At 44.6% G+C, this 19,833-nt stretch overlaps 2 protein-coding genes across 3 annotated transcripts in view; both read left to right on the plus strand.

Annotated features, from left to right (window-relative positions):
• Positions 1–11,418, plus strand: part of HACL1 (2-hydroxyacyl-CoA lyase 1) — a 79,151-nt gene extending 67,733 nt beyond the window's left edge. Inside the window, exon 17 of the mRNA XM_064378666.1 lies at positions 11,155–11,418. Within this exon, the coding sequence (XP_064234736.1) occupies positions 11,155–11,196 (42 nt within the window). The 3' untranslated portion in view covers positions 11,197–11,418. The remainder of the gene's footprint in view (positions 1–11,154) is intronic.
• A 628-nt stretch (positions 11,419–12,046) lies between these two features.
• Positions 12,047–19,833, plus strand: part of COLQ (collagen like tail subunit of asymmetric acetylcholinesterase) — a 64,134-nt gene continuing 56,347 nt past the window's right edge. Inside the window, exon 1 of one of the 2 annotated variants that reach the window (XM_012466784.2) lies at positions 12,047–12,294. In XM_012466784.2, the coding sequence (XP_012322207.2) occupies positions 12,189–12,294 (106 nt within the window). In that variant the 5' untranslated portion in view covers positions 12,047–12,188. The remainder of the gene's footprint in view (positions 12,295–19,833) is intronic. The other variant, XM_012466780.2, reaches the window with a different exon arrangement.

A 19,833-nucleotide genomic window follows, 5' to 3' on the forward strand; every position in this document is an offset into this window, starting at 1 on the left:
AGTTTAGTGCCTTTATGAATGGGATTAGCGCCTTTAAAAAGAGGTCTCAGAGAGACCCCTTGTCCCTTCTGCCATGTTGAGGACACAGTGAGAAGACTGCCATCTATGTATCAGAAAATGAGCTCTCACCAGACACCAAATCTGCCACCACCTTGATCTTGGACTTCCCAGCCCCTAGAGCTTATGATAAATAAATCTTCATTGTTTATAAGCCACCCAGCAAAATATATTCTGTTGCAGCATCCCAAACAGACCAAGACAATTATATTGCAAGGTTGAAAGAACAGACTAGAGCTTCATTTACGTTTACATACACACAAACATCAGTATTCATATTTCAGAATAGATCACTCTCGCCACATGGCAAGACATTCTATGAGGTTGTTTGTTTGTTTGTTTGAGACTAAGTCTCACTCTGTCATCCATTCTGGAGTGTAGTGGCATGATCTCAGCTCACTGCAAACTCTGCCTCCCAGGTTCAAGTGATTCTCCTGCCTCAGCCTCCCAAGTAGCTGAGATTATAGGCATGTGCCACCACACCTGGCTAATTTTTGTATTATTATTATTAGAGATGGGATTTTGCCATGTTGGCCAGGCTGGTCTCAAACTCCTCACCTCAGGTGATCTGCCCACCTTCACCTCCCAGAGTGCTGGGATTACAGGCATGAGCCACTGTGCCTGGCCTTTATAAGGTGTTTTAGATGCTGTATGTCTAATCCATACTGTTGAAGAGGAGACCCCTTTCCCCACATTTCTACCTGGGCTACCCCCATCTAAATCCATGCCACCATGTCCTAAAAGAAAAAAAGGAGTTGTCAGTTTGATTGATCAGAACCAAGGACACTCTTTGGGTCATTTTACTCATGGGTGGGTGTCACCCTACCATAATGATCAGCACCACGGCATGGGCCACCTTTGTCCCATGCATATGGTCAGGAGGCTTGCTAACAGCGGCTTACACAGATCTGGTTTCTATGCCACCTCTATCCTTCCTATCCCTGGAGGGGAGGCAGACAGGAGCCCAAAGAGGGGCTGGCCATCTTAGATTCCATGGGGAGGAAGCAGGCAATTTTCTGTCATCTCCAGGCCTAACCTACATCCCCCAACTTTAGCAGAACCTGTTTGGTTGTTACCACAATTATTAAGGTGACCTCCCATTTCCACTTGCCTGCTAAGTCTTACAAGGAGCTTCCCTAGTTACGGGTCCTGAAGGAAGGAGGGAGGAGGGCTGAGTCCTGAGATCTGGATTGTCATTGTCTAAGGAGCCTCAGCAGTAATCTCTGACACTTTATCAAAACTCCAGAAGGATTCCTTCAGAGGAACTCTGAAGAGTTTCCTAGCTAAGGAGTTACAGAGCCAGGAATCAGACCAGGTACTGTCTGCTTTAAACCATGGTGCTCTTGCCCTTAAGCACACTGCCCTACAGGTGCCAAGGAAGAAAAGCAGAGAGTGAACTAGCGAAGTTCCCAGAGGGAACACATTCCTCCTGGCAAAGGCTTTGTTGAGGGGAAACATTTAAACTTGGGAGAATTGGGAGGATTTGGACACCAAGGGATGGGGACAGGAGGCTTTCCAGGTGGAGGAGGTGCAGGGATTCTGGAATAGGATGTCAGGCCAGGGAAAACACAGGGCAAGGTGTCCTTGCTGGCAATTCCCAGCAGGAGCAGGAATTGGAGTGCACTGAGCCCAAATAAAATGTTCCTCCACTGTCTAGCCGTCCAAATTTGGAAGTAGCCTTCTGCTATGCTGAGCCACCAGAATCTGCCAGCAGTCTGTCATCCAAGCATAGCTCATTCTATTTTTCTTCAAGGGCTTCCAGCCAAGAGGCCCTGCCACTGGCCCCCAAAGGGCCATGATCATGCCCACTCTGTGCCCTGGGATGGGGCAGTTCACTCACCTGCCTCCTCATTCCCCTACTGTGTCTGGTCCTGGAGCTGGGTAGTGTGGTGTAGAGAATACAGGCCTTCGGGGAGGTGGGCTGGCTTTGCGTTCTATCTCTGTGGCCTTGAGCAGATTACCTAAGCTACCTTTGTCAACCTCTATACGTGGAGATAGTAATACCTACCTCATAGAGTTAGCCCAAAAGCCTAGAGGCTTTCAATAAATCACATGTATATGAACCTTATAGGTATTTAATGAATGGTGGTTATAGTTGATATTTTCATCCCTTAAGGTCAGAAATGACTATTGCATGCATACTTCCCAGAGAACTACAATTAAAATTCATCTCTTACCTTCTTCATCAACTCTGGTACACCTCCTTCCAAATTCCTGTAACTCAGATGGCAGTGAAGTCTCTCAGATCACCACTGACCCCAGTTCCATAGCTCTGATCATGCTAAGTTCCCTCCAGATTTCTGCAGAGTCTGGGGAAAGACTTTTTCTCCCCTATCCCGTCCCTACTTTATCCTACGCTAGCCTAGAAGCCGAGCCTGGCACCTGCACCTGTGTCTGTGAGAAGGCTCTTTCTGTGTTCTGGTAACTTTAATAAAGGCCTGGAGGCTGGGGAGAAGGAGGCATCTGTGTCTGCGAGAAGGCCCTTTCTGTGTTCTGGTAACTTTAATAAAGGCCTGGAGGCTGGGGAGAAGGAGGCATTAGGTTGGGATAAGTGTGACCTGGGAAACAATAGAGGTACAGAGAGTTGGGAGGCAAAGGAGCCAGGGTTCAGAGAAGGCAAACACACACCATCCCTCAAGGAGAAGTGGCAACATTCCATCGGAAGAAGACAGTGGAGGTGGGGTATTTGGTGGCGCTGCAGACTTTGGAAAATACAATCTGCTATACTATCTTAAATATCCAATCTGATCATTACTCATCACCTCCATTGTCACTTCTTGGAAAACCAACCATCATCTCCACCTTCAGTGTCCTCCTATTGGGTCTCCTACTTCTCCCTACAATCTACTATGGTGAAGTCAGGGGTGATCCTGTTACAACATAAATCAGAGCTGCCACTGTCCTGTTTAAAACCCTCCACTGACTTCCATCTTAAAACAAAGTCCAAACTCCATGCATTGCTTACAAATACCACGTGACCTGGCCCCAGTGGCTTCTTGGATTCTATTTCCTTCACTCTCCTTCTTGCTTACTCTGCTCCAGCTACACGTAACTCCATTCTGCTCCTCTTGGAACCAAGCCTGTTGGTGCCTTAGGATGTTTGCACCTGATGTCTTAGAATGCTTTCCTCTCAGATACCTGCATGGCTTATTTTCTCAGGTCTCTGCTCCGACATCACCTCCTCAGGGAGGCCCTCCATGATCAATTATATCTTTCCGTTATTCTGCATTACACTGAACACCAGTGTGCTTCGGTCTTGAGACCTCCGTAGAATGTAAGTTCCTAAGGGCAAGGACTTTTGTACATTCTGTGCATGCTGAATCTCCAACTCCTAGATCGTGGCCTGTGTTGCGGTAGGAACTCAGTAAATATTTATTGAATGAAAAAAATAATGGGCCAGGTGGGGTGGTTCACGCCTGTAATTCTAGCACTTTGGGAGGCCGAGGCAGGCAGATCACATGAGGCCAGGAGGTCAACACCAGCCTGGCCAACGTGGTGAAACCCTCTCTCTACTAAAAATACAAAAAATTTGCTGGGCGTGGTGGTGCACATTTGTAATCCCAGCTACTTGGGAGACTGAGGCATGAGAATCACTTGAACATGGGAAGCAGAGGTGACACTGAGTCAAGATTGTGCCACTGCATTCCAGCCTGGGTGGCAGAGTGAGACTCTGTCTCGAAAAAAAAAAGAGAAAGAAAATAAAAATAGTAAATGAATGAATTCTCTGACCTCTCTTACCTTCCTGAATCATTGCTTTTCTGTTTCTGTCTTCTCCAGTTTAGTCTTGTTCATCTACTTCCTGAGGACACACTTGTGGTTTTAAAACATCACAGTTATATTTGGTAACTCTTTATATAAGGAATTGCCACATAATCCATGATAACTGGGTGGAAATTTTTAATCTCTCTTGTGCTTAAAAAAAAAATCACCTGTTCCTCTTATCTCAGACTGTGTATGTTTACATTTTGGCCTTGGAGATAACCCTTTCCCTGTGGCTGAGTATTTTTAAAGCCCTTTAAGGCCTTAAGGAGTGGATTAAATACAGAACATACTGAGGCCTCTGGTTTGTGCAACTTGTTCTACTACAACCTGCAGGATTGGAAGAATCTCCTTGTTGCAGGGATTGTAACGCTTCACTGGAGCAGCGTGGGTGCCTTCGTATGTTCTTGTCCATCTCTGAGGAGATTATTTCCTACACAGCCAGCCTCAGCTAGTAGGTGACTCTACGATACTCCCCAGCAGTGTCTGATTATTGTGCATATTGGCCAGTATCTCTCTTCTCATAACTGGAATGCAGAATGCATAATCATATGCAGTTAGAGCAGTTCCCTTTCTTACCCTTTACTTCTCAGTCTCAGTCAGCATTAGCCTGTTGTTGTTAAAGGTTTTGCCAAACACAGCCACATGCCCTCCATTTCCACCTTTAGCTGGGCAGAAACAAGATTCAAGTTTTGAAAATGGCCTTGGGCCAAATCAAGTTGCTAGGTGAGCCTTCCTCCCCACCCCATCCAATCTCCTCAAATGCAAGAGGAACCATCTCTCTGGGAGGCAAGGTGGTGGGGTGGGGGAGTGGGGAGGCCAGTGATGGGCTAATGGTGTTGGAGTAGGTAATGGGATTGTGGTGGTAATATTATTGCAATAAATATATAAAAATAAAAATTTACAATTAACTTGTGTTAAGTACAAATAGTATACTACAAATGTGTATTTGGACTGGCTAGAAGAGTTTGCAGTGAATGTCACCTAAGTTTCCCAGGGTTTACCTTAGGGGAAATCTGGGGCAAACTCCACCTGACAGAGTGAGGCAGATTTGTTTTGCCCTTTGGTGGCTTACTAAATATTATGAGCTCACTTATTCCTGTGATTCTTGAAATAAATAACATTAGGATTTATTCGTTCAGGATTCAGGATGTTTTTCCTTCTTACGGGCTTTAGTTCAAGAACCATCAATCCTCGGGTTGTTGTAAACCATTTTGGGGTCCCTCTGAAGTCCCTGGCCTTCCCTGATTTCCTGTCTCCCTACCAAGAATGTGGTTTTACATCCTCAGAGTTGAATGATTCTTGGACTCACAGCTTTTCTTGAGTCTGGTTTTGGGTAAAGATGAGGTTGGTTGATGTTCCATGGAGAACATGTCTAGCCCTAAAAGCTAGAGCACTGGTGACATCTGGCTTGATGTGTCATTCAGCAGCCTGCATGATTCATATCTAGTCTTGTTAGTCATTGTTCAGCCAGTGACCTGAACCTCTGCTGCCGTCCCCAAACCTCACATAAGCCTCAGTTTTCTCATCTGTAAAATAGGAATTATAATTCTAATCTTGTTGCCTCACTTATGAGTATCAAATGAGAAAAAAGACAAGTAAAGCCCTATATAAAAATTATTTATCATACCAGTAACATTTTTAGTGTATAACATGTAGATAAGAGAAAAGTGGGGAGCTAAATAATAAATAAAAATGGGTTTGAGGATCAAATATTTTTGGGGTAAAAGCAAAGTCAATGCATTTCTTTACTGCAGGACTTCTCAGTGTTTTTCATATGCTACTATACATTGTAAATTTTCAGCAGCAACATAAAATAGGCAGGGTTTCCTAATGTCCATGGACTCCTCTGCTTTTCAAAAACTGCATATATCAGAATGAGCACACCTCCCAGCATAGTGTGAAAAACACTGTATTGGATAAGATTATTGTCGCTAGTGTTGTGATTGCACTCCAGGTGGCTCAAGGCCAGCCTACTATCTCTGCCTGGAAAGTGAGGAAAACCAAACTCCTGACCCTGGAGATGTAACTGTGGGCTAGATGCCTGGATATGTTTGATAGGTCTTATCAGACTTGTTAGCTCTTCTGGTCCTCTGATGAAGCTACCCTTTGCACTGCCAGGCCACGTCAGTTCTGGCTCTGATTTAAGCCTGAGTTGCCAGGGAACAGTGAGCTGTGAGGAGGGGCTTTCCTGGGGCTTCTCAGTTGCCCAGACTTGCCTCCGGCCTGCTGGCAGAAGGTGGCTATGACCTCTGCATAACTGAAGTATCATCAGTTCTGGGCCAGAGAGACCAGGCTCAGAGCTCTGTTTCTGTGCCAGGACCAACCAATAACTCTGTCTGCTCTTCACAACACGTCTGCAAAGGACCTGTTGGACCTCACCAAATGCAGGATTGGCGCCTTTTTCCTTTCTGCTTTTTTCTTTACTCCTAAGATTGCCATAACTTGATTTTGTAAAAAAAAAAGAATTTTGTTTTTAAATTACAAATTAAATAAAATTTATTTAATTTTGTAAAAATTTTAAACAATACAAATATGTATAAACTTGGAAAGGGAATTCTCCTTTTATCTTCCCTCATCCCATATTCTTGGGATGTACATCATTCTAGATCTTTCTATATGTGCATATAAAAATTGATAAATAGATTTGCTTGTTTGTTCAGAAATTTGGTCAGATATACTGCCACTTTCCTATTTCACTCAACAGTATTCCACTGACAATCTTCCATGTCAGTGCATACATGTGACATTTTTCTTAATTTTCAAAGTCAAGTTTACTGATGGAAAATGTACATATAATAAAACTCACCCTTTTGAGAGTATGGTTTGATGAGTTTTGACAAAATGTACAAACAACCACTCTAATCAATATAAAGATTATTTCCATCGCTACTAGTTCTCTTGGGCCCCCTTCTCTTCTCACAGCTTTAACTCCTGGCACCATGGATCTGTTCTCCAGCTCCATAGTTTTGCCTTTTCCAGAATGTCCTACTAATGGAATTACACAGTATGCAGCCTGTTGTGTCTGGCATCCTTCACTTAGCATAATGAACTTGAGATTCTTCCATGTTACTTAGTTTATTTCATTTTATTGCTGAGTAGTTTTGCATTGTATGTACACATGCAGTTTGTTTATCCATTCACTGATTGATGGCCATTTGACTTGTTTCTAGTTTTAGCTATTACAAATGAAGTAGATATGAACTTTCATGTACAGTCTTTATGATGGACATGTGCTTCATTTCTCTTGGATAAATACTGAGGAGTAGAATTGTTGGATGTATAATAAGTGTATATTTGACTTTATAAGAAACTGACATTTTTTTCCCAAAGTGGTTACACCATTTTGCATTCTCACTAGCAATGTTTGAGAGTTCCAGTTGCTCCATATCCTCACCAACACTTGGTATTGTCAGTCTTTTAAATTTTAACTGTGTAGTGGTATCTCACTGTGGTTTTAATTTGCATTTCCCTAATGACTAAAGATGTTGGATATCTTTACAAATTTTTTTTTGTCATTAATGTATCTTCTTTGGTGAAATATCTATTTGCATCTTTTTCCTTCTCTCCCTTCCTTCCTTCCCTCCTTCCCTCCTTCCCTCTTTCCCTCCTTCCCTCCTTCCCTCTTTCCCTCCTTCCCTCCTTCCCTTCCTCCTTCCTTCCTTCCTTTCTTCCCTACCTTTTTTGAGTCAGGGTCTCACTCTGTCACCCAGGCTGGAGTGGTGCAGTAATAGCTCACTGCAGCTTTGACCTCCTGGGCTCAGGTGACATCCCCATCTTCAGCCTCCCAGGTAACTGAGACTACAGGCATGCACCACCACGCCCAGCTAATTTTCTTTTTGGTAGATACAGGGTCCGTAACCATTTCTTTCTTTCTTTTTTTTTTTTGAGACAGAGTCTCGCTCTGTCACCCAGTCTGGAGTGCAGTGGCGTAATCTTAGCTCACTGGAACCTCTGCTTTCCAGGTTCAAGTGATTCTTGTGCCTCAGCCTCCTGAGTACCTAGAATTACAGGTGTGTGTTACCATACCAAGCTAATTTTTGTATTTTGTGTGGAGATGAGGTTTCACATGATGGCCAGGCTGGTCTCAAACTCCTGGCCTCAAGTGATCTGCCCACTTCAGTTTCCCAAGGTGCTGGGATTACAGGTGTGAGCCATGCTGGCCTTCCATTTCTTTTAATTGAGTTGTTTCCATTTCTTTTAATTGAGTTGTGAATGTTTTAATATATTCTAGCTGCAAATAATTTATTACATATGTGTTTTGCAAATATTATCTCCTACTTTTTGACTTGGCTTTCCAATTTAGTATTATATTTTGAAGAGCAGAAGCATTAAAGTTTTTATAAAGTCCAATTTAACTTCTTTTTAATTTAAGATTTGTATTTGCATCTTATTTAAGAAATCTCTGCCTAACTCAGGGTCACTAAGATTTTCTCCTGTTTTCTGCCAGAAGTTTAATATTTTTGCATTTACAATTAGGTCTATGATCTATTTTTTAAATAATTTTTATGCATGGGGCAAGGTAAGGGTTAAACTTTATTTGTTTGTTTTGCATATGGAAGTCAAATTTTTCCAGCACCATTTGTTGCAAAGACTACCTTATTCTTTCTAATCACTGCATAACATTTTGAATGGATGTCCCATGATTTATTCCACCAATGTTTTATTCACGGACAGTGAGGCTGTTTCCAATTTGAGCAACAATGCACATCCTTGCACCTAAACCAGTGGGCAGTTGAATAAGTATTTCTGAGAACTTCTGGGGCAGATGGCAAGCATATTTTAAGTTTGATGGGGCCAACAGATTGTTCTCCAGTATACACTCTAGCCTACAAGGTCTGAGAGGGAAGACTCTGACTTTGAATGGCTTTATTGGTGTCAGCTTTTCTCAAATCTCAAATATTTTCCTTCTGGACAAATCTAATAGCCTATGTGATTGGATTCTGGAAATATCAGAGCCCTTCCAGGAGGATTTGAAGAAAGATGGTAATTTCTGTCTTGGTCAGTTAGGGTAATCTTATAAGAAATGGGCTCGTGGGCTGGGCGCGGTGGCTCACGCCTGTAATCCCAGCACTGTGGGAGGTCGAGGTGGGTGGATCACGAGGTCAAGAGATCGAGACCACCCTGGTCAACATAGTGAAACCCCGTCTCTACTAAAAATACAAAAAAAAATTAGCTGGGCATGGTGGTGCGTGCCTGTAATCCCAGCTACTCAGGAGGCTGAGGCAGGAGAATTGCCTGAACCCAGGAGGCGGAGGTTGCAGTGAGCCTAGATCGCGCCATTGCACTCCAGCCTGGGTAACAAGAGCGAAACTCCATCTCAAAAAAAAAAAAAAAAAAAAAGAAATGGGCTCGTAAAATGTAAGATGCCTGAGGAGATGGAAATTTACTAAAAATTGTTTGATAAGTATTGAGGCGTTATAAGTAACTCTGTGTTGGGGCCTCCCCAAAGGGTAGAGGCTCCTGTAGTAACCTTAGATCAGCAGTAGCTCATTCCCCAGTGACTTGAATTATAAATTTAGCTTCTCTGTTTGCAGGTCCTAATTCAAGATGGCCATCCATAGTCCCTATCATGCTCTCACCATACTTGTCAAAGCCCTACCTTGTACCAGGCCCAGGCCAGCCAGCTGTATGTGCAGAGGCTCTAAGGGGTGCTGGGGAAATGTAAGTTGTGCAGGAAGCTGAAGCATAAAGTTATGCTATTTTTCTGCATTCTTCTCTTTTCATCCTATCCAGTGGTGTGACTTGATCAAAGTTACTTACATTATTGAGGATCTGTTAGGTGACAAAGACTGTCCTGGGAGCCTTGAGAGTACACAGAGCTGTGGGACAGTCCCCTATGTTTAGGGATGTTAATGCCCACTAAACAGCAACACAAGGTGATGTTCAAAAATAGCAGCAGGTGTCACTGGTAGGACATATTGACATAACTTGTTCCAAGGGCATGGTCAGTGGTGAACTCTTTGTGCTGAGAGAAGGAAGAAGTCATACTGGCTTTGCAGAGGAGGAATTGAATTAGATAGTGAAAGCTCATATTCCGACACCAAGTTACTCAAGAGATACCTTCCTCCCAGGTAGACCGTACATTCTCCAAGCCACCGGAAGCTGGCTGCTGGGCAGCAAGAGTTAACAAGAGTGAGCCTGAGAATGTCCTGATTTGGTTTGGCCAACAATCATAGCTCCTTCTGGTAAAAATTTTGGGAGAAGCTAAATGGGGGTACCCCCTCTTTACTCTGTCCTGTACATTTTGAATGTAGTTCAGGTATATTTTTCATGCTTTCAAAAGCTTTCCTTACCAACTCTGTATCAGTTAGCTATTGCTGCATAACAAATCATCCTAAAACTTACTGGTTTCAAACAATAGCCATTTTATTTGCTCATGACTCTGTAATCTAGGCTGGGCAGTTCTTCGGAGGGTCTCACTTGGGGTCACTCCTGTGGCTGAGATTGGAACAGGGCTAGATGTTCCAAAATGGCCTCACTTGTCTGTTGATGCTGCATCTGGGATAGTCGGAACAGCTGGAGGCTGGCTGCTTCCCGCTTCATGTGGCCTCCTCAATAGTCTAGACTTTTTTAAGTGGCAGCTAATTTTCAAGAAAAGGCAAAAGCAGAAGCTGCCAGGCTTTTAAGACCTAGGCCAGGACATGCCACAGTATCCCTTTAGCCATTCTATTGGTTAAAGTAAGTCACAGCACCACCTCAGATTCAAGGGAGGGGAACTAGCCCCGCTTTTTGCTGGGAAGAATGACATGCTCATACTGGGGTGGGAGGACTTTTGGAGGCCATCTTTGCACCCAGGCTCCCATGGCTCCCTGGGTCTGCTTTGTGCTGTCTCTATATGCAAGTTCTAATCTGTGTAGGGTTCATCCCCGCTACCTCACTTAACTTTCCAACAAACCTGTAAAGAGAACATTGTCTCCATTTTATGGATGAGAAAACTGAGGCTTAGAGAGGTCAGTTTGTCCACTGCCACTCAGAGCTGAGAGTCAAGCCGAAGTGTGGTACTATAGCTGTAAAGTATTGCCTTATACCATGCTCTGACCCAAATCCACCTGCCCCAAAATGAGCACGGGGGCACGATGCCCACCCCAGCATCCAGTAACTACCAGTTTCTGAGTTAACTCCTATGGGGCATGTAATATGTAGATTAAAGCAAAATGAACAACTCTGTGAATTATTATTTTGTTTTAGTAATCTAATCATCTCTATAACCAGCTTTATAAACTCATATAAACTTAATATAAACATTAAGAGTATGATAATTTTTATTTGGAGAATTTCGTCTAGCCAAAGATTAAGTTAATGATTTTTTTTTGTTTTTTTTTTTTTTTGAGACAGAGTCTCACCCTGTTGCCCGGGCTGGAACAACAAATGGCGTGATTTTGGCTCACTGCAACCTCCACCCCCCAGGTTCAAGCTATTCTCCTGCTTCAGCCTCCCAAGTAGCTGGGATTACAGGCGCACACCACCATCCCACCCTGCTGGCTAATTTTTTTGTATCTTTAGTAGAGACAGGGTTTTACCATGTTGGCCAGGCTGGTCTCGAACTCCTGACCTCATAATCTGCCTGCCTCTGCCTCCCAACGTGCTGGGATTACAGGCATGAGCCACTGTGCCCAGCCATTATTTTTTTGATAAAAATCATTCACTTTTCTATCCTTTTACTGTTTCATTTATTTTGCTTTACATTGAATCAAAAGGTTGCAGCTTTTGAAGAGAGAAACACTTTTTCACAGAGAAAGCTGTTTGGAAATATAAACTACTTCCCTCCTCCTTTTTATTGGATAATTAAAGAAAAAAATTAAAAGTCAACTTTACATTTGTTACACAGTGGGTAAAAATGTCACAGGTTGACAGCAGAGGGGTTTGTCTCCATGAAGTCCGGTTTGAATCAGGAGAGTTGTTTCTGCTCAGTTCCAAGCAGGTAGATGGTGACGCATGACCAGTTAGGAATCTCTCTGCCCTTGAGGACTGCTTCCAGTGAACATCTGAGACTTGGCTGCCTTCTCATCACCTCTTCACTAGCCACTTACTTCAGTCTCCAAAAAAGAACATTTTGACATCTTAATTTTAATGTGAGCATTTGATATGGTGCTTGAGATAAATATAACTCTGTGTAGTATGGAGACGGTTTAATGGGAAATGGTTGGCATTCTTTCTTGGTAAAGGCATGGGGGACAGGAGAGGTGGGGGAGGGAGGGGGAGGTGAGGAGGAGGGAGAGGGAGAGAGAAAGAGGGAAAGACACACACACACACACACACACACACACACGCACACGCATGCAGCAGCAGTGAGGAAGAGAAAAGCAGAGATAAGCAAGGCTCCGCAGCAGCCTTCTTTCTAACTTGACACTCGCCAGACCCTGGCCAGCATGGTTGTCCTGAATCCAATGACTTTGGGAATTTATCTTCAGCTTTTTTTCCGCTCTGTGGTGTCTCAGCCGACTTTCATCAACAGCGTCCTCCCAATCTCAGCAGGTAAATGATGGCCACAACTTTCCTCTCTTCCATCTGTCAGGGGACAGGGGGAGGAAGGAAGATTGTTTTGCAATGTGTCCTGATATTTTTGCCATTCAACTCTTGGTGGAGGGAAGCTGGAAGGGAGACGGCCACCCTGCAGCTTCCTGTCACCTGAGCTTGTCTTGGAAACCCCTTCTGTCCTTGTTCCAACCAGCTCCTACCTGGCTGCTCAAAGCAGAGATGCTTTGAAAAATGGTTTCTTCCCTACTTCTCCCCATTTGCTGCATGATTTCTTCTTGGTCAGGAATTTGGGAGAGCTTAAAAGAGACAGAGGAGTACAAGTGATAGAGCAGTGAATCTCAGATGTTTCTATAAATGGATCTCTGACCTCTTTGAAGGGGGCTTGCCTCACAGGGGATGCTGTGGAGTAAACAAGCCTCTCTCCAGACCCAGGCAGCATCCATGGGCACAGCAGTCCCGCGAAGGGAAAATGCAGGTGGAAGGGAGGGCAGCGGGGGCAGTTGTAGCCTCAGGACTAGGTTTCTGCCTTTCTCCAGCCCTGTCTTCCTGGGTGCGACTTCCCTTCAGCCTCAGACAAGGCAGCTGGAGGTCCTGAGAGAAGCGGGCTTTCCGGGGAGAAGTGGAGGGGGTTCCAGAGTGACAGCCAGGTCTGGAGCTGAGTGTGTCTGCTGGGTACGGGGCTGGGAGATTTGGGGAAGGGGCTGTGTCTGCCAGCCTAGCAACCTTTTCTGAGGTCACCAGGCTGTTGCCCTTGTCCTGTCTGGCCCAGAGCAGGGGAAGTATTGGGTTACTGGTATGGCCTATTAAAACCTGTCTGAGGAAACTCACATGCTTCCGGAGGGCTTGAAAAAGGCAGGCAGACCCTCACAGCCCCCCTCAATTCACCTCAGTGACCCCTGGCTCTCCCCAGCAAAGTTTTAGTTATGCCCTCCAACATGAATCTCATAAATACTCCAACTGAGACAGAAATTTCACTGTCACTGCCTTTGCTGGAAACACAGGGAGGGCCAGAAATGCCAGGCTCCTGGAGAGGGCACATCGCTGAATCCCGCTCCCAGCTGCTGTCCATTGATAAAAACAGCTCATCAACAAGTTGTGTAGCCAACGTTTGTGAGCCGTGAGGGAGTGACTCAGAGACTGGTGTGGGACTAATTATAAAAGTGTGAGAAATGGAGGTGGGGGCGGATTTGTGGAGAATTGAGGAGGGTAGGCAGGAAAGGTGGGTGGTGGTGTCACCATGGGTGTGTGCCCACATGCTCCTGCAAATTCAAGTTAAGAGCATCAAGCTTATAGGAGTGAGTAGTCATTATTGCCCTGTTCAAGGGAGAAGCTTAAGAGTTAATTTGGCTTAATTTGGCAGTTCTTAATCATGTTTGGGTCATAGATTCCTTTGAGAATCTGCTGAAGGTTAGGACTTAAGGAAACTCAGTTTTCTGGTTCCAGCCGTGTCTCTGATGAGCTCTCTGACTTCTGAGAGACAGTGACCTTACACTATAAGCACCATGTGGGCAGGGCATGTGTCTGTCTTGTACATTATTGTTTTCCCAGGATCAGAACAGTGCCTGGCACATAGTACTCAATAAATATTTGATGAATGAATGAATGAATACAGACTTCTCATCTACAAACTGGGGTTTACCATCATTTTGTATTACTTAATTTAAATAGCACCAAAGTGGTTAAGGAGTTCTGAAAACTAGAGAGAAAAGAACCTCTGGTTTTCTTTCGAACTCTCATTTGGAGAGCACCCTGGCCAGCATAGATATCTCTTAGGTAAGGTTTTTGCAGACTGTATCAGTCAGGGCAACAGCAGGATAAAGAAGCAACTCAGATGGTTCAGATGAAAAGACTTGAATGAAGGGATGATCACTTTGAGAGGTGTGGGTGGAGTTAAGGGAACCAACAAGGAACGTTGAGGCACCTAGAGATTAGCAATTGCAGGATGCTTTTACCACCCTGTGCTTGAAAAGACAAGAGGGGAAAATAGGGAAATGGATCCCAGGGAGATTTGGAGCCTTGGAGGAGGGGCCATCAAGCAGAAGCATTGGTCATGGAGGGACCTAAAGCAGGGAGAAAGTGAAGGAGAAATACGGCAACTTCTCTCTCCTCCCATCCAAGTACCTATTGGCAATGCCTCTCATTGGCCAACCCAACTTGATGCCAGAGGGCAGACCATGGAGGTCAGGGACCAGAACACTTAGTGCAGAGAGCAAAGGGAAGGGTTGGGATGGAGAACAACCAGTGTGCACATCCACAGGTTCTTCTGGCTGGGAGTGTGGTCATTAGACATTTGGTAAAACAATGGAATAGACCTAGGGGGAATCACTAAGGTAACCAGCTCAGTATCACAAAGATATGTTTTCTCCAGTGGTCACTTGGCTTTGTCCCCCTAATGTAGTCACCATGGCTTTATGATAGCACAGTTCAGAAATAAAGTTGAGCCTTAAAATGGAAACCGTTCCTTGAAAAGACAACTTTAATCCTTTGAAAATATTTTCCAACATTTTGATGTGAAATATTCCATATTCAGAAGCTTATAAACTCTTATTCTTCTGAAGATAGGCTGTGTATGCACAAAAAATTTGGGCAACTAGGAAAATCTTTTCATTCTATGCATTATAACTTAGTGAGTACCTACTGTGTGCCTGGCACTCTAATGTGTGCTTCAGGGGACACAGAGACAAGTAGGATATAGCCTCTGCTCTGGGGGATTCCATGATCACCTGCTTTTGAAACACAGGCGGCATATGGTAAATGCCCTGGAAAGGGGCTGTGCTGGAGGAAGAGCTCTCATGGGCCTGTAGGCCAGTGCTTACCTTCATAGATAATCCACTCCTTCACTGTCTTCAGGAAAGACTGTATTCTAGCAGTTGCCTAGCACCAGCTATCTGGATCTGAGGCTCATTACCTGGCAACCTCCACTGCTGGGTCCCAGAGGAGAACCAGGGAGGGAGCAAAAAAACATCAGAGGCCAGAGCTAATGATAGAAATGCCACTGCTAAAGCACATAATATTTGATACACACAAAACTATCTTGGGCCCTTACTCTAAGCCTATTAACTCTTATTTTGGACAGCACTCTAATAGACATAGATAGTAGGTGTCTTGAAATGTGGTGAATTACTGGGGAGGGAAGATTTGCTGCTTAAGTTGGACATAATGACAGATGATAAGAATGATTACAAGAAAAACAATAAAGAATTAGGAAATGGGTCTGAGATTTCAAAAAGAATAGTAGGCTGGGCTCAGTGGCTCACACCTGTAATCCCAGCACTTTGGGAGGTCAAGGCAGGCAGATCACCTGAGGTTGGGAGTTCGAGACCAGCTTGACCAACATGGATAAACCCGTCTCTACTAAAAATACAAATTTAACCAGGCATGGTGGCGCATGCCTGTAATCCTAGATAGTCAGGAGGCTGAGGCAGGAGAATCTCTTGAACCCGAGAGGCGGAGGTTGCGGTGAGCCATGATCGCACCATTGCACTCCAGCCTGGACAACAAGAATGAAACTCTGTCTCAAAAAAAAAAAAGACAAAAACAAAAATAAAAAGTAGACTAGAACTACTCCTAGAGCCTCTGCTCTGTCTGTAACCCCTGAAGGCATCATTGACTGCAGCATATTAACTGGTTTTCATTATGATGAGCATGAAGCTCCAGTGATGACTGGATTGTGCCCACTTTATCTTGCTTAAGAAGGTAGATAAATGCCATTTATATCTTGGAATGATTTCTGTTGAACATGGCAATTATTAAAAATGCCAAGAGCCCCACATTTGGTGTATTGACTTAACCATTGGTGGGTAATAAACCACCGTGACACTTGGTGGATTAAAACAACAATCATTTATTGTTGAAGTTCATGTGTTTGTGGGTAAACTAAGGGTCAGCTGATCCAGCTTGGGTTTGGCTAGCCCTGGCAGGGCTCACTTACGGGTCTGTGGATTGGCTTGGCTCCAGTATCCACCCACAGTTGTAGCTCAGTAGCAGTACCATTTCCAGAATGTGGAGGCACAGACACAAAGAGCAACATTTACAGGAGGGCGGGCCTTCCACACAGTTTAATCTATGTAATTCTCACAGCACTCCTGAATGGGGGCAGCACCACTTCCCGTTTCAGATGAGGAAATGGCAGCTAAGAAAGGTTAAGTGACTTGTCCAAAGTCATGCAGCTGGTACGTGGGAGAGCTGGAGACTGGAATCCTGCTTCTTTACTCTAAGTCCAGGGCTTTCACCAATATACACCAAATCTGCTTATGGTTCTGGATAAATAGTGATATTGGCTTTTAAAGTCCTGCAGGCTACCCTCCTATCCTCTGGAAACTCTCCTCTGGATCCTTTTTCTTTACTTCTTTCTTTCTTTTTTTTTTTTTTTTGAGACAGGGTCTTGCTTTGTTGCCCAGGCTGGAGTGCAGTGGCACAATCTCGGCTCACTGCAACCTCCTCCCAGGTTCAAGTGATTGTCATACCTCCACCTCCTGAGTAGCTAGGACTACAGGCATGCGCCACCATGCCCGGCAAATTTTTGTATTTTTAGTAGAGATGGGGTTTTGCCATGTTGGCCAGGCTGGTCTCAAACTCCTGACCTCAAGTGATCCGCTGGCCTTAGCCTCCCAAAGTGCTGAGATTACAGCCGTGAGCCACCACACCTGGTCTGGATTCTTTATTTTCTGTTCTCTCCTACTTTTTCTTCAGGATATCAATGCCCAAAACTCTAGCAAAAGATTGAATATTGCTTTATACTAAAGTGTGCGTGACTTGCCAGGGTACTGATTTATCTCTCCTTTATGGTTCTTGCATTTTAATGGAGGTTAAGGATCTAAGCTAAACAATGCTCTAGTGAAATGGTGTCAACCAGGGTGTTTGAGGGTGGGGAGCCAGGGGAATCCACTTCACAAGCTTTCTCTTTAGGCATTGTGAGCCGACCCATCAGTGCCCCCACAGACATATGTGGCTTCCCTCATGGAATACAGGATTTTCCAGGAAGGCAGGGACTCTCCAGGTAATGCTTGGATTCAGGTCTCAGAAACCAGATGGAGAGAACACCCAAATCCAGTCCTACAGAGTGAGATCAGATGGAAGGTTGTGATTTCTGTCTGGGTACTGGAATCTTCTCCTGTTGCCTGCTGGGATGTGACCCAGGACAGGCATTTTGTGGCCTGTAGGGCCTGATGTCCAGCCCCGTGCTCCCCTGTCTGGAAACCAGCCATGCCACCACTTGGGAACCATCCATGTTCTTGGCACTAGATTATGGACCATTTATTTGTGTCTGATGCTGATCAGCTATTGTTTAATGCTCTGTAATGCACTTGCCAGCCATCTCCTCTGATTTACCGCCCCATATTTCCTATGGATAATAACATCAGAGAGGTTCTTAAATTAAATAACTCTCTAAGGGGTCCCAGGCTTCCTGCTGCACCCCATCCCAAGCCTCTGCATGCAGCAGAGGGCTCATGTCCCGTTCAGACAAAGAGAGAGGTGGGTGTGAGAGATGGAAGACTTTCCCTTCTGATAAGTTGGGCCAACCCCCCCCGCCCCGCCCTGACCTTACTGTTCGCCACACCCACACCTCCTTTCTTCAGGTCCACAGCCACCACTGCCACATCTGTACAAAAACAACACAGCCCCAGAGTGAACAAAGAGCTGCTCTGGCGTCGATGAGACACCAAATAAGCTCATGTCCCATCTTCTTTAAATGCAGTTCAGTCATGAGTACCACTTGTATTTCTCCTATGGATTGGCACCAGTGATCCCACAAGCCTCTTGTTTTACGAAGACACAACTACAGTTGTCTTGCTCTTCACAGTAGCCCCTACTGTGAGGGGTCCTGGGTGCCAATTGCACCTCTCTCAGTTATGAATTGTGTGATGGTGGAGTGTTCACTTCATGCAGTGAACCCCAAGTTTCTCATCTGAAAAATGGATATAATAGTCTCTGTCTCACAGAATTGCTATGAGGATTTATTAATTCAACAAACATTTCATGAGTGCCAACTATATGCCTGGGGATGCAGCAGTGAGCAGGCAGACAAAAATATCTCACTCATACGGAGTTTCTGTCATCTCTCTGAGAACTTGTCCAGGCGAGCCTGCCAGTCCTAAGAGATGAATGAAAGACACATGGGGCAGAGACGGAGCTTGTGAACCAGCTGCCCAAAGACCAAATCCAGCCTTTATGCTTAGCCCTTATAGTACTAAAGGGCGGTTGGGTGGTTGGATGGTGGTGATTTCTGAAAATTGCCTTAGTTGCTAACATTTAAAAATTGAATGCTTTAACATTTTTTTAAAAAGTATTTCTGATGTCTCTTAGCAATAAATAAATAAAGAAGCAAACATCTTGAAATGCAGGACAGGCTGGCAGTCCTGGACCCACATTCTGGCATGGCTATCACTATTTGGAGTGGAGCTGCTCTAACTTGCCAAGTCTGCTCTTAACCCTGGTCTGTCTCTTGTACTGCATCTACCTTTCTGACCCCCCTCTGGGCATGTGACTCTTTGGTCTCTGGGACCAGGATCCCTGCTGGCATGGCCTCTGCCTTCCCCTTCTTCAGCATCTATCTAGAATCCCAAAGCCCTGCACAGCTCAGTTTGAAAGTCAGCATTCTAGATCAGAGGATCTACAATCCTCTACAACTACAGCACTGGTTCCCAGCCCTGGCTAGACAAAACAATATGCACCCGGGGTGCATTATGAAAGTCCAGAGTCCAAGCTGAGCAGACCAATTAAATCAGAATCTCTGGGTATTGGATCAGGCATCGGGAGTGCTTAAAGTCCTCCAGGTGATTCTAATGTCTGACCAGGGCTAATCGCTGAACTATGGCCAGCATCAAAATCAGCTGGAGAGCTTGTTAAACTGCAGACCACTGAGACACACCTTGGGAGTTTTGAATTTAGTAGTTCTAGGATGGGGCCCAAGAGTGCATTTCTAACAAGATCCCAGGAGCTGTGACACTGCCCATCTGTGGACCACCCTGTAAGAGCCTCTGCTCTAGCTCACCTCTGAGTTCCTGTATTAGTTTCCTATGGCTACTGTCATAAATCATCACAAACTTAGTGGCTTAAAACAGCACACATCGATTATGGTTCTGGAGGTCAGAAGTCTGAAATCAGTTTCACTGGGTAGGATCAAGGTGTTGCTAAGGCCGAGCTCCCTCAGAAGGCTCTCGAGAAGCATCTGTTTCCTGCCTTGTCTGGCTCTAGAGCTTCATTTCTTTCATTCTTTGGTTCCTGGCCCCTTTCTCCACCTTCAAAGCAAGCAGCATAGTGTCTTGCTTCAGTGGTCAATTGCCTCATTCTATTTCAGATGTACTCTGCCTGTCTCTTATAAGGACCCTTGTGGTTGTATTTAGGGTCCACCCAAGTAATCCAGGATAATCCCCTCTTTTTAAATTTCTTAATTTAATCACATCTACCATGTCCCATTTTCCATATAAAGTAACATTTACAGGTTCCAGGAATCAGGATCTGGATATCCGTGGGGGCTGGTTACCTAGTTTTTCCACTAGGTAAACAGACCCATGAGTGTTTTGTTAAAGTGAC

The sequence above is a fragment of the Aotus nancymaae genome, unplaced genomic scaffold (assembly GCF_030222135.1).
Source record: "Aotus nancymaae isolate 86718 unplaced genomic scaffold, 86718_ANA_hifiasm-v0.15.2.pri h1tg000019l, whole genome shotgun sequence".
Lineage (NCBI taxonomy): Eukaryota > Metazoa > Chordata > Mammalia > Primates > Aotidae > Aotus > Aotus nancymaae.